Genomic DNA, 13,390 nt, shown 5'->3' with positions numbered 1-13,390 from the left:
TTTATTTCTTTCTTTTTTGACAGGCGTCAGTTCTTTTGAGTTACTTACTAGTAACTCAGCTAGTAAAGCTATTTGTTTAGTGATGAAAAAATATTTAGAACCAATACATTTTAGGTGTGCAGAAGAAATGTTACCTTCTACATTCGCATCATAGTATTTTCTACATTTGCATCATAGTATTTTCGAACATGTTAAGATTATTGTGGTCCAAAAATATAAAAAACATACTTTTGCTTTGCTTCTCTTTGCCATATTATTATTATTATTATTATTATTATTATTTTAAGTAAGAACATATAATTAAGCTAAGTTTCATTTGTTATTCATGTTTGACCACAATAAGAAAAAAAATGTTGTAGTGTAATTAGATAAAAGCAGGGGTGTCAAACTCATTTTCATTTTGGGCCAAATCAAAATCATGAATGCTCTTAAGGGAAAGTAGTGCCACAATGTATTGATAAAACCTGTTACCAAAATGTTCATTTAACATACTTTTTCTTTTTCATTACTGGTTTCAGGACAGTCCAGTTACTAAAACATGCAGCAGCTTGGTTTACTTATACATTAGGCCAGCTAAAGTAATAATATTTAGCGCTAATATACTGATGTGTGTGAAAATTCTAAAAACATTATTTTTCGATTGCCGAGTTTATCAATAAAATAAAAATCTAAAATTGGGCTCGTCCGGGATTTGAACCCGGGACCTCTCGCACCCTAAGCGAGAATCATACCCCTAGACCAACGAGCCGCGATGTGGGCGAAAGCTGTATACAGAACAATCTAATCTAACCTATAACCGATTGCTGTACGCTTAGCATGGTGTAAATATATAAATAAACGCCTTTAGCAAGATAATTTATTATCTCGTTGGTTTTACTGTGCTGAAGTAGTCCAGCACATTCTCATTTACTTCAAACATTAAAGCTCAATGGAGACGAGATGATTCACTCCTGTCTGCTTGCAGTTTCACACGCTGTGGCATCACTCTTGAACGCAAGTTTTTAGTAATAGACATATGATAATTAACATAGCGAACTGTTCCTCTAAATAACATCGAAATTAGCTCCTTTTTTTGCTGCAGATGACGTCGGAGCGTTTGGCATTAGCTTAGATGCCTGGGGGTGTTGTGGTCGCGGTGAACCATCTTGACCAGCGTGACTCTCTGACGCTGTCACAGACCCCGGCCTGCCGACGTGGCGGGGCGGAAGAAGAGCCGCTGGCTGGCACCAAACGGGTGAGATGTAGCTGCTGTCTCTTTCTGGGAAAACAAAACACTGTTTGTTCTTTTTGTTGTAGAATTTAATACGTTTACCTTTTTCTGCAGGACGTTAGCTTACAGTTAAATAAACAATTACGACTCTTGTCACTTAGATTACGTCTCAAAGGAATTACTAGTTTAGAGAAAGGTACTTTTTGAATGACTCAGAAATACTTTGCAACAATAATATTTGTTTCCAATTTTTTTTCGCGTTGCTGTTAAAGTTGTCATGCTGAAGTTGTAATGTGATGTAATCCGTGTTATAAGTAGCTTTATCTTCTTTTATGTTTGCATTTATTCACAACATCTCGATGATAATTTCACCCCCCTTGGTGTATAGATAGCCACATGTTTTATTTTACCTGTGTTTAAACACCACTACGTTGTAATTATCGCTTCAGGAAACATTATGTGTTTATTTAAACAGTTTGACATGCCCTGACTTGTTCTAGTCATAATGAAACTATGCATTAATGCAGTTAACTACCGTATTATATTCAGTGTGTAGAACTTAGAGCGCATAGTCAGTTACTTAGTAACTTTTTATATTCTGCAAACAAATTGAGATTATGTTGAAAATGTTGGGTCACAATAATAAGAGTGTACTTTTTCCTGCTAATCACTAGATGGCGACGTTGTTCCCTATATTTACACTGGCTATTTAAAACCCTTAAACTTTTTCACGTTTTTCATGCAGTTCATTGGGATTTAATGTGATAGACCACTACCAGGTATTATATGACTCCTAAGTAGAAGTAAAATAATGCCTGGTTTTTCAAACATTTTGCAAATATAAATCTGAAAAGTGTAACGTGCATTTGTATTCAACCCCTCCCTGTCATAACTTTATAGAAGTTTTTAATTAGACATAAGTCTGTGCTTTGACTGGTCCATTCTAAAGCATGATAAGCTATTCCACTGTGCCCTGCTGTATGTTTAGGCCTGCATCTCTGCCGGAAAGTGAATCTCTGCGTTGGTCATAAGACCTTAACTTAACAGGTTTCCTTCCAGGATTGTTCTGTATTTATCTCCAGCCATTAACTCTGCCCAGTTTATCCATCTCCTAGACATGATGCTGGCACCACCATGGTGAAGACGGTTTGCCCTTGGTGATATGCAATGTCAGTTCTCTGTTTTAGTATTTTTCATGTGGTTCAATAAGCTGCCAGCATGAAGCACACAACTATTAGCTGTCAACAGATTTTTCCACCTGGACTGAAGACGTCTGCAGCGCCTCTAGAGTAACCATGGGCCACTTTTTTGATTCTCTGATTAATACTTTTTGTCTCCTCATCCAGTCTGTCAGTCTTGGTGGACGGCCATGTGCTGGAAGTTTTGCAGTTGTGTAAATTTTCAAAATATGGACTGACTTGTGAAGGTGGCATTGGAGTTTATTTTGGGGCATCGGAGTAAATGGTACTGAATACAAATGCGCATCACATGACATGGTAGCGTTTTCTTCCTACTTGACTATTATGAAAAGTTTAAGGGGTATTAATATTCTTGTAGGCACTAATTTAAAAATTACTTAATAGAAAACTACAAGTCAGCGTCATTAACAACTGTGTGAGACTTTAAATTGTGGTTCTTGCTAAATGCTAATGCTGTGCAGGTTTGTTACACTAATCTCACATTTTAATATTTGGATTGTGAGTTTACAATAAATAGATTAGATTATATCAGTAGCTCGGATCTTCCCTCTTCCAGGTCACCATGTCTCAGGCTGCCCCCTCTGATGCGGAGCCCCGCACAGACAGCGGACCTCCGTCTGGACCTGCTCCCCTCGCTGATCCTGGCCCTCATCAGGGCGAATCGACGCTCCCCGATCATCCGACGGCGCCGCTGCCGCCTTCTCTCAACGCAGAGAACGCAGACTCCCACCACGAAGCCGAGCAGACTGCCGTGGAAGACACTACGACCAAACCCGAGGCATCTGAGGGTCTGTCAGAGCCCCCTGCTGGGAATCAGGTGGCTGAATGTGACCAAGCAGTGAGCCTGGAGCCAGACCCAGAGAGCCTGGAGGAAGAGGAGAAGGTTTGTGGTGAAGGTTTCCATACATGCTGTTGTAGCTTCTTAAAACATATCACTTTAAAGAAAGCAATATAACTGTGCAGTAGTACTTGGAGTTTCTACCTTCCTTCTTGCCACTCAGTCCCTGTAAAGTTAATTTAATTAAAGTGTTAAAAGCTCTTTATTTCTTCGCGTTTTCAGCATTTCTAAACCAAAGCTTTTACAACACTGTAGCTAATAATGAGGCTTGTTAAACAGTGTTTTACTGCTGCTGTGCTGTGTATAACTGTGTGTCCTCATGTGTGCAGGTGTCAGTCCAGCAGAAAGACCAGGGCTGGGGAGGCTGGAGTACCTGGGGAAAATCTCTTCTGAGCAGCGCCACCTCCACCGTTGGTACGTCTTCCTGCTTCTCAGCTTTTTCTCCCAAACTTCTGTTTCTTCTTCTGTCCCACAGATTTATTTTTGCCTTTTGTTTCTGTTTGTTCCTAAGGACTTAAATTCGTCGTTCACGTCACCGTCTAAAAAATGTTAAACTTTCTGACTGGTATTAGGAACTGTTCAATTGTATACATTTTTAGGCCTGGCGGAAAAACCTTGGTTCTGCATGAAGAAAAGTAACCCCACAGCATGATGCTTCCTATGCCACGTTTGGCTGATATTGTGGTGTTTCTTAGGTGATGTTCAGTGTTGTTTTTGTGCCAAACTTGACTCTTTGAACTGTAGCCAATAGTGTATTAGTTTCATTAGACCATAACACTTCCTCTCAAAAACGTTCTGAAGCCGAACCCAGAAGTTTTCTTATGGAGGAAAACAACTCTAACATGTAGCAAACTCGATTGTCACACTTTGTTACCTTCCTAAAATAACGGCCTAAGTCATTTTTTGCCAAACGTGATTTTGGGAATAAAAGTCACTCCCTTTATATTGGCAAAAAAAAAAAAAATTGCAAAAAAAAAGATTTTAGGAAGGGGACGTTTTAGTCACATAAATTCCTGCAGCTCCTTCAGAGATGCTGTCGGTCGCTGCACAGCCTCCCTGACCAGTTTTGGAGAAACGTCCCATTTTTGTAATATCAGGTTGGCTTATATTTTTTTTACTCTCTTCTGGTCTTGCTACATATTAAAATTTGTGTCTTCTTAGAAACGCTACACACCTTAAATGAGATTAAACCATTTTCACTTTCAATTGGCCAAAAATTGACACTGAGATTATTATTTAACCATGCAACTGGAATTTGCTTTGTTTACTTTAAATATAATTTTTTTTTTAAAGTCTTCAAATTATTAAGTTTGACTGTGTGCTGCTCCAGCCTGATTCTCAGAGCTGGTAAAGCAATACGTTGTCAAAAACAACATTATGAACTAATCCACCTGAAATAAAAATAAAAAAAAGTGTGTTTGTCCTCATATGTCCCTTGCTTCAGGACACAGCCTGAGCTCCGTTAAGGTGAAGGCAGGTGAGGCTCTTCGTCTCCACAGGACCTCGGTAGGAGAGGAGGCGCTGGAGGAGGAGGACGAGGGAGCAGGGGAGAAGAAGGAGGGAGCAGATCCTGACAGAGCCAGCTTAGAGGAGTCGGCACCTGCAAGCGCTGCCCCTGCTGCTGCACCCAGTAGGGGGGTTTTCTCCACAATCACACATGCTGTACAGAACACTGTGAGTGAACAGGCGCACTGCAAAACCTGATACGTATCTATTCACTTTGGTTAGGAGCTTCCCAAGCCACATTTCTTCAGGAACTACAGTAATAAAACATGATAAATGTAATTTAAATACATAAAATGTCCCTTTAGTGAACTTTTCCCTCTGTCTTCAAGGGTAAGTCGGTCATCAGTGGAGGACTGGATGCCTTGGAGTTCATCGGGAAGAAGACCATGAATGTTCTGGCTGAGAGTGATCCAGGTTTTAAAAAGACCAAGACTTTGATGGAGAAGACCGCATCTCTGAGTCAGGTTTGCAGCCACATAATTATCTGGACCCGTAGAAAAGTAAAATAAAAAGTTTCCCAGCCTGAGGAGAAACTTTGGGGATTCAGGGATGTTTTTGTAGTTTTACCAAGGTGACCCCTTTGTGCTGAAGTTCTGACGTGACTTTGATTCTTCAGATGTTGAGGGAAGCCAAGGAAAAGGAGCGGGCGCGTCTCAGCAGCCAGCCGCTGAGTGCGCCCACGGCTCACTACGGCATTCTGTTTGATGACTACCAGGGCTTGTCCCACCTGGAGGCCCTGGAGATCCTGTCCAATGAGAGCGAGGCCAAAGTAAAGCCCACTTTTCAGGAGTAAAAGTCGTGTCGCAAACACATTCTGTTTTCACGCGGAGCGCTTAAAGTGCCACCTCTCTTTGTAGGTCCAAGCATTCCTCTCTTCCCTCACGGAGGAAGAGCAGGAAGAGGTGAAGAAGGAGCTGATTTTCATTAAAGAGATATTCATAAAGCAAGAAGAAGAAGAAGAGGATGAGGAGAAGGAGAAGGCAGGAGGAGAGACGAAGGATAACGGTGATCTAAGTTCCCAAATACACTGTTCCACCCCCATATGTGAGTGATCCAGAGCAGCCGGAGGTAGAGGCGGACTCTGAGCGCTGACCCAGGATCAGGCAGTCTTTCATTTCTTCTTGAATAGAGGAGATGCACATGAAAGGTTTAGCTTTTTTTTTTTTCATCATCTTAAACTAGATTAAATTTAATCTTAAACTAAATTTAAGATTAAAATGATTTAAAGACATTGTGCCATCATCATTGAAACATTGCAATGTAGAATGTCTTCATACACCTTTACAAAAAACATTAAGTCAAATAATTTTAGATAATAAAAATATGTCAATTTTTTTTCAATTGTTAAATATTATTTACAATATGTCCCTAATCTTTGTGGCGTCATAATAATTAGAATAAATAACTTAAAAGTTGTGTAAATACCTGATAGTAAGTTAATATTCAGTGGCATTTTCATCATTTGATGCTGAATTTAAAAAGCTGCCTAATTGTGAGAAGATTTTCCTCACTTACAACAATAAGCACACACACTTGCTTTACTGGAAAGACATGTTGTCTCATCTCTATTTACATTTTATATATTTAATCTGTTACACATATTTCCCCTTTTTTTCTAAGTAAGTATATGGCCATCTATAGCTGTCAGTAATGTGTTTTTTACTCCAAACATTTCTGTTTAAAGTGAAAGTTCCCACCTTTTCCGTTTGACCTCATACACTCACACACTTATATTACAAATATCCACTAAAACTTCAGTAGTTTTATGCATTGTAGTGTTTCCTCATAGAAATTTAATTGAAAAAGTAGGTGACTTTTGTGAAGCAACAAAATTATCTTCCGTGTTCAAAAAGAGGTAGAAAAGCTCAGTTCCCCGTTAGAATCCCTGTTGGCATGTTTTCTCCTCATTAGGTTAAAGTTCTCCTTGAGTGGACCTTGAGTGTTGACGCAATGCCAGGTTTCAGTCTTATCATACGCCACCAGCCTGGCATCCTTTTAATGTTTTAAAGGTCTGAGATGTGTGACGAGCCCCTTCAGGCAGTGTCACAGCTGTGCACAGTTCAGAGTGGGCACCTGGAGGGATACACATGCACACGCTGCCTGATCCAGTGTCAGTGTTCAAGGGCTGACGACACATTCGCATTCACCATCTTCAGGAAAGATGACAGCAATCAGACCCGCACTCTGAATGTGCATGTTCGCTGAGCATCTTCCGATCCCCGTCGTAATTTTAGCATGGAAACAAGTGAAATTACTTCAGCATGCAAACAAGAATCAACTCTCAGGTGAAAACATGCTAATCCCAGCTTGACGAAATCAAAGCATTAATCCCAGAGTTTGTGGAGCTGCATGTTTCACGTATCACCTTCATTGTTTTGCCGTGTAAAATCTAAACGTGTTGAAATGAGTGTCTGTGTTTTGTCAGCTGCTGACGGTGAAGAGTTTGTCAGCGTTCTGACTGAGCTGCTGTTTGAACTTCATGTTGCTGCGACGCCAGACAAACTCAACAAGGTGACACAAACATGCATACGTCTTCACTTTCAGTCGTACTCACACGTGTGTGTCTGCAGGGCTGTCAGTATTTGCTGGAAAGTTTATTGGCTTTAACGATGAGCAAATCAATTAGTCTGGGGATTTAGAGTAAAGTTCAAATCTCTGATGTCAAGACACAAACACAGGATTAGCATGGCCGTATTACACCATTATATTTCATTTGAAGATGGTTTTAAGTAAATAACCCTCCAGCTTGACCTTTGACCTGATAGTGTAGCATACACAACTTGATCTCAAGCGCAGCCAGTTTGACTCGGACTCTTTAAACATGTGATGCTAAACATGTCTGCTCGGATTAAGAGTCACTCACCTCGGCATTATTCTTTTTTGGAGTCTCTTGTTGATTCAGCTAATTATTATTTGACCACTAGGTGGCGATCAAAGGTTGCTTAAAGCCCCTTGAACTTCCAGCCCAAGATGGTCAGGTGGTCAGTTCATTTTTGTTTCAAAATGAAACACATATTTTAGGTAAACGCACCGACGTGGCCATTTCAGAAAAATCTAACAGCAGGTTAAGAAACAAAGAATTAACTAATAATTTAACAATAAAACTAAGTTGTTTAAACTTTAAAATCTTTTGAGAAGTTTAAACACATGATTTACATAAATGTTTTATTAATTTGTTTGTGAAATTTCATGAAATGCCTAAATGTGTGTGAGAAATGCAGTCTGAATGTATTGTTAGATATGGTAACAAGATTAAGTTTTATTTTCAGGGCTTCTTTCTTTGCCCTATTCTACTTCATTGACTCAGTTTTAGCAATTTTTCATATGTTGACAAAATTGTTAATCTGCTATTACCTTTAAAAATTACTTCAAATTTTGAAGTGTACATATGTTCTTGTGGTTTTTCAAAATACCCAGTGACACGTTTTGATTAGGGCAGTTACCCACAGTGGCATTAGAAAAGGGGCGCATGAGTAAACTTATTTTTTAATCTGGTTCATGTTGAAGAAGTTTTCGAGTGCTTTAATGAGGAATTGTTGTCCCCATGAGTGAGTGCTGCTTAAAAGTGGGAGATTATGCTCCGTACTTTGTGCAGGACTCATATTTTATTCTGCCCTCAAATCTCAGTTGATTTCCTGTGTTTTCTTTGGGGGGGATTTTCGGTTTGGGGTTACAGAAAAACAAGAACCACCACTGGAAACACTTAAGACGTTATTCCACATGGCAACAAGTGTGTGATCCTCATCACACAGTTACTCTGAAATACAAGGATGACTGCTAAATATTAGCTGAAGCCATTCTGAGGAATGTTGTTCTCAAACCAGAGCAAATACACATTTATCTACAACCCTAATGACATCCTGCTGCAGGCATTGTGGAAAAATAAAGTACCCTCCTTCAAAGACCCTCTGCATAATCCATGCTCTCTTTTATAGACAGCCATTAACGTACAATCGTGTTCATGCATCTCATTAGCATCCATCACTACAGTGATTTCTCGGCACGCAGAGCTGATGGGTGGTAATTATGCATCTGCAGGCTCGTATGAGAGCCCATGAATGGGTGAACAAAGTGGAGCAGCCAGGAGGAGTAACGTTTTCCGGAGAAAGCGCAGACGATCAGAAGGATGATGGCCAGAACAAAGAAGAAGAGAAGAAAGATGAGGAGGAGCTGGAGGACAAGAAGAGCGATGGGGAAGAGAAGGAAAAGGAGCGTGACCTCCGATCTGTAGAGGTGAAGTCATCTTAACATTAAGATTTTAATGCTGCAGCTTTCCTCCCAGCTGTCACAGCCTGATTTATTTTGAGTCGCTCTTTCAGAAAGGAAGCTAAACGTTATTTATCTTCCGTAATGCAGGCCATCTACCTGTCGTCAGTGGGCAGTCTGGCAGAAGTGACGGCTCGCAGTATCGAACAGCTCCACAAGGTGGCAGAGCTCATCCTTCATGGTCAGGAGCAGGAGAAGCCAGCCAGGGACCAGGCACAGATCCTCACCAAGTACGAGTGGATGAGTGGGAGCGCAACTGTTTTTGTTTTTGGCCCTTAGATTTCCTAGGTTGTAGGAATGGGAGCGTTACTACAATTAAAATTTGTGTTATTGCTTTGCTTATTGCCTGGGTGGACCTGGATTTATATATGTATATATTTTTTGTGCTTAATAATAATTGATGTTTTTTTTCCTATTCCAGGTTGACATGTGCCATGTGTAAGGAGGTAGATTGCTTGACCAAGCGGTTCTCTGGTACGCTTCTTCTAGTTGGGGTAAGTGGGACTTTGTGTTTGGATTGGACTTTTGTCATTGTTACTTATAGGCCTGCAGAGGTACATGCCAAGGACAAACTTGGTTCACTGAGGGCATTGATGATGCAGTTCCAGGAGTAATTAATTTATGATAGGCTTGAGCCTCAGTGGTTTCTGAGATACTTCTTATGCGCTCTGACCAATTTCTTTTTACTGGAGGTGGCTGTTTGCTTCAGATTCTTGAAACTTGAATACGACTCAACAAGGATGCCAATCACGCATCAAAACTGGTTTTAATGTGGTTTGACTGAGCAGGAAAGCATCTTGACCACAAGACCACAGTAGACGTAAAAGCTGACTCACCATCAATAAGCCGACAAATTCAAATGAGCTCTACCGGTTCTTCCAGTAAAAATGGTCAAATTATGCCATATGCATATTTTTGCCATATGCATATTTTTGCACCTGTATGTGTAATTTCGAGCATGTGGATTAGAAAAAATTTAAAATAAACTCAAACTTGTGTACTCTTTGAAAATAATTGGAATTTGTTGCATAATCAGGCTTCATTAAAAAAAGAATGGCTCAAAGTTATCATTTAGGTTCATGACTCTCCCAGTTATCCATAAACAGATCAGAATTACCGTCTTTGTTTCTGTTCTCTTGTTTTGCATCCGTACAAAGAACATACAAAATACCCTGGAGACAGCGTGAGGATTGCTTGATTTATCAGTCTTGTAATCTCATCTGCTTTGCTGTTTTTCTTTCAGCCACAAAGGAAAGCAGAAGAGTTGAATCCACTTGTAGACAGCGTCCTGCAGGAGGTGAGACCTGCTTTCTTAGCAGTTTCAATAAAAACCAAATCGGTCACAGGCTTAGGCGCGCGACATCTGATAGAAGATGACACCTCTCAATAAAGCTGAAGGTTTATAGAGCTGATTTGAAACAAAGGTGGCTGCTGCTGGCGTGGAGCTACTGAGACTTTGTGTCTGTGCTGCTTCAAACTCATGACTCATGATAAAATTATGCTGAAGCTCTATGGCTCTTCACCGTTCATCTGAGGCTGATCTGCAGACATGACAAGAAGGATTGTCGGAAAATAAACAGGGATTTTTCCATACTGATCTGCTCAGTTCATTTTTCATGTGCTATTATGAACTTACGCACCAAACACTGAAGTTTGACTGCAAGAGTTTGTGTTTGTATAATCCATTTTCTCACAGACATTTCCAAAATCCAGCTGTGAAAAGGGATTTTACCCTAATTTCAACTAAATCGTGAAAAAAGGGGGAAAACTAGTCAGGTTTTTTTTTTACTATTGCCAATATAATCTGCTTTTAAGAATATAGCTTTAAAGAGGCTTAAATAAGACGGGTTTATACTGTAATCCTGTTCATGCTGAACGAAAATACATTAACACATATTAGATCAAGAACTTTTGGACCTATCGGATTTTCTTTTACTTCAGTCATTGCCTAAATAAACAAACGCAGGATCTGTTTTATGCATTTTATTTGCACTTTGCATCCTTCCTAATCCTATACCAGCGCTCTTTTAGGTTTTCCCCTTTTTGCTGCATTTAGAGCTCTTTCTGATTGATGGTGGTGAAGTATAAAAAGAATCTTGTCTCGTCTCTGCAGGGGACCAACAGCACCAACTACATCCATAATGCATTTCAGCTGCTGCTGCCAGTCCTGCAGATCTCCCACATCCACAGCCAGCACCGCCAAGCTGCTGCAGAGCCAGCAGCACAGCCGCAGCACTGACACCCTCAGTGCACCTGCTTGCCTTAATGTACAGTTGTAAAGTAAAGCGCAGTGCTTTTATGTGCCATAAAGCAGGAGATGCGTTGGTGGGAGAATTAAAGTTTCTAAAGGAAGCAGATAAATGGACTAATAACGTACAACAATGACCCAGATGTGTTTATCCACTTCTTATTTAATAAAGCAACCTGTTATGCTGATAAAATGCTTTTAAGCTCAGTGAAGACCAGTTAGCAGCAGTGTTACCATAGATGAAGTCCTGCTCTGGTTTTCCCTGCACACAGATCACACTTTTCTCTTTGTTTAAGTTTACTATATGTATAAAATGTGCTTTTGCAGTAAAGTACAGCCTACAGCTTGTGCTTGTGCAGGCTGTAATTAATCAGAATGCAGAATTGGTTAATTAAAACAAGAATAAAGCAAAGGACAACAGGCACAAAGGAAATTGGTAAATACATGAACACAATGCTCTGATTGTGGAGTGATCATTTTCTAATTTTAACACTATTGTACAAAAGAATTAGCTTTTTGTTCCCGTGTCTCTACTGAATCTTTGGAAGATGGGTTTCCCCTACTGCAGTAAAAAAAATTAAATGAATAATAAAAAAAATCAGGTGCATCTGTGTAAAAGCTTAACATTATAAACCATTCAGAAGAAAGGTGATTTCCATTAATCTCGATCAATCTTCACAATAGTCACATTTATAGAAAAAGACATGAATAGAGAAGTAAACCTTAACTATTTTCCTCTTGATTGAAACTAAAGATTAGCAGTATTGAAAATTTACATTATATTTGTCGTGCTGCCTTTTTGTTTCTCTGTTAAATTATATGTGAAGCAACACTACCTTGAGTTTTGTTAACAGTTATGCTTGGTTTCCCATATTATATCCACTGAATGTTTAAAAAAAAGACTCTAAATGTTTATTGTATTATGTTTTGGTGCTGCTGCAAATAAAAAAATGTGTTAACATCACTGAGAACTGTTTTTGACAGAAATAACCAATAATCCTGATTAAAAATGGACCTGGACCTGCTCAGCATAAGCAAACAGAGGGACATCTAACGCAACTTAAGTAAGAAAACAAATCATACAAATGATACAAAACACAATATAGTGTGATATAAAATCCTCAGAGAATAATGCATTATTGATTAAAATTATATGTGAGATTTTAGCATATTTAAAGATTAATTTTCAAATATGTTGCATATTGTTGGAATACTTATCGACAAAGATAAATAAGCTGATGCATTTTTTAGTACATGAATGTGTTTATAACCCCTTAACCTGCAACGGAACGCCCATGTGCCGTGTTTCCATTGTATTTTTCAGGGGTGAGGGTTAAGGGGTTTTAATAACCTAGATCTAGATGAGTATTATGCAAGACTGTGTTTGAAACAAAGAGTGGCTGGTGAGATTTATGTTTGGTTGACTCAAATGTCCACTTGCTTTGCACATAAGTCTATATTCACAGATGCAGAACTGGTATGCAGTCCTTGTTAAATGTCTGCTGGGGAATTGGCTACTTGCATATTCAAAACACGGATTGTTCAGCATCTGGTTTACTAAAGTTTGTCTGCTGCTGCTACTACAGTCATGCTATAGTGCAGCCAAGATTGCAACTATAAACATCTGCAGCAAATTCCTACTATTTGTTCTCTACTCTTTCCATGTGAGTTATTTATTATATTTTTAGTGGTGCAGCAGGTTATTTTGACTCATTCATGTGGTAAAAGTGCTTCTGCTGCTCATGAAAAAAAATAAGCAAACTATTTATTGATGAATAATGTTTTAATGGATGAAAAATAGATCAGTTGCTATTTCTGTAACATTATTAACATTTGCACAAGTTACTGCATTTCTCAAAACAATTAGTCCAAACTGCAAACCCAGTCGATAATCTGCAAAAATGTGTCACTTGCTCAAAATGGATAGTTCAAGTATGGAGTTCATTCCTCAAGAACAAGTGCTTATGTCAAGGAAAGTGTTGGTGTCATCAGAATGAAAAGTCCTGACAACACGGTTAAACGTCTGCGTCCCGTTTCCATTATAAAGTGTTTCTAATGCAGAAAAAGTCCCATGCTGGCAACACTCCCTGAAACTTCTCAAAGAAAGCACCATGTGGTATTTG

The 13,390-nt window shown here is 39.3% G+C and overlaps 1 protein-coding gene and 1 non-coding gene across 2 annotated transcripts; one reads left to right on the top strand and one right to left on the bottom strand.

Annotated features, from left to right (window-relative positions):
• Positions 1–676: 676 nt before the first annotated feature.
• trnap-agg (transfer RNA proline (anticodon AGG)) lies at positions 677–748 on the bottom strand. The gene has a single exon. It is a non-coding gene; the product is annotated as a tRNA-Pro (tRNA).
• A 409-nt stretch (positions 749–1,157) lies between these two features.
• Positions 1,158–12,231, top strand: fam114a1 (family with sequence similarity 114 member A1). Its single transcript, XM_015032371.1, has 13 exons — positions 1,158–1,234; positions 2,966–3,292; positions 3,577–3,661; positions 4,692–4,921; positions 5,083–5,217; positions 5,370–5,522; positions 5,611–5,797; positions 7,179–7,264; positions 8,792–8,986; positions 9,110–9,249; positions 9,441–9,513; positions 10,263–10,316; positions 11,133–12,231. The coding sequence occupies exons 2-13, from the start codon at positions 2,972–2,974 to the stop codon at positions 11,256–11,258; spliced, it is 1,785 nt and encodes a 594-aa protein (XP_014887857.1). The 5' UTR covers positions 1,158–1,234; positions 2,966–2,971; the 3' UTR covers positions 11,259–12,231.
• The last annotated feature ends 1,159 nt before the right edge of the window (positions 12,232–13,390 follow it).

The sequence above is a fragment of the Poecilia latipinna genome, unplaced genomic scaffold (assembly GCF_001443285.1).
Source record: "Poecilia latipinna isolate Pla-1442-1.1 unplaced genomic scaffold, P_latipinna-1.0 Scaffold237, whole genome shotgun sequence".
Lineage (NCBI taxonomy): Eukaryota > Metazoa > Chordata > Actinopteri > Cyprinodontiformes > Poeciliidae > Poecilia > Poecilia latipinna.
Note: the sequence above shows the minus strand (reverse complement) of the source record. Positions and strands in the feature narration are given on the sequence as shown.

Bases quoted from the DNA above. Each gene is read 5' to 3' on its own strand.
- fam114a1 (XM_015032371.1), top strand. From the start codon at position 2,972: ATGTCTCAGGCTGCCCCCTCTGATGCGGAGCCCCGCACAGACAGCGGA. The intron at 3,662-4,691 runs GTACGTCTTCCT...CCCTTGCTTCAG, and splicing joins CAGCGCCACCTCCACCGTTG to GACACAGCCTGAGCTCCGTT. The intron at 8,987-9,109 runs GTGAAGTCATCT...TCCGTAATGCAG, and splicing joins GTGACCTCCGATCTGTAGAG to GCCATCTACCTGTCGTCAGT.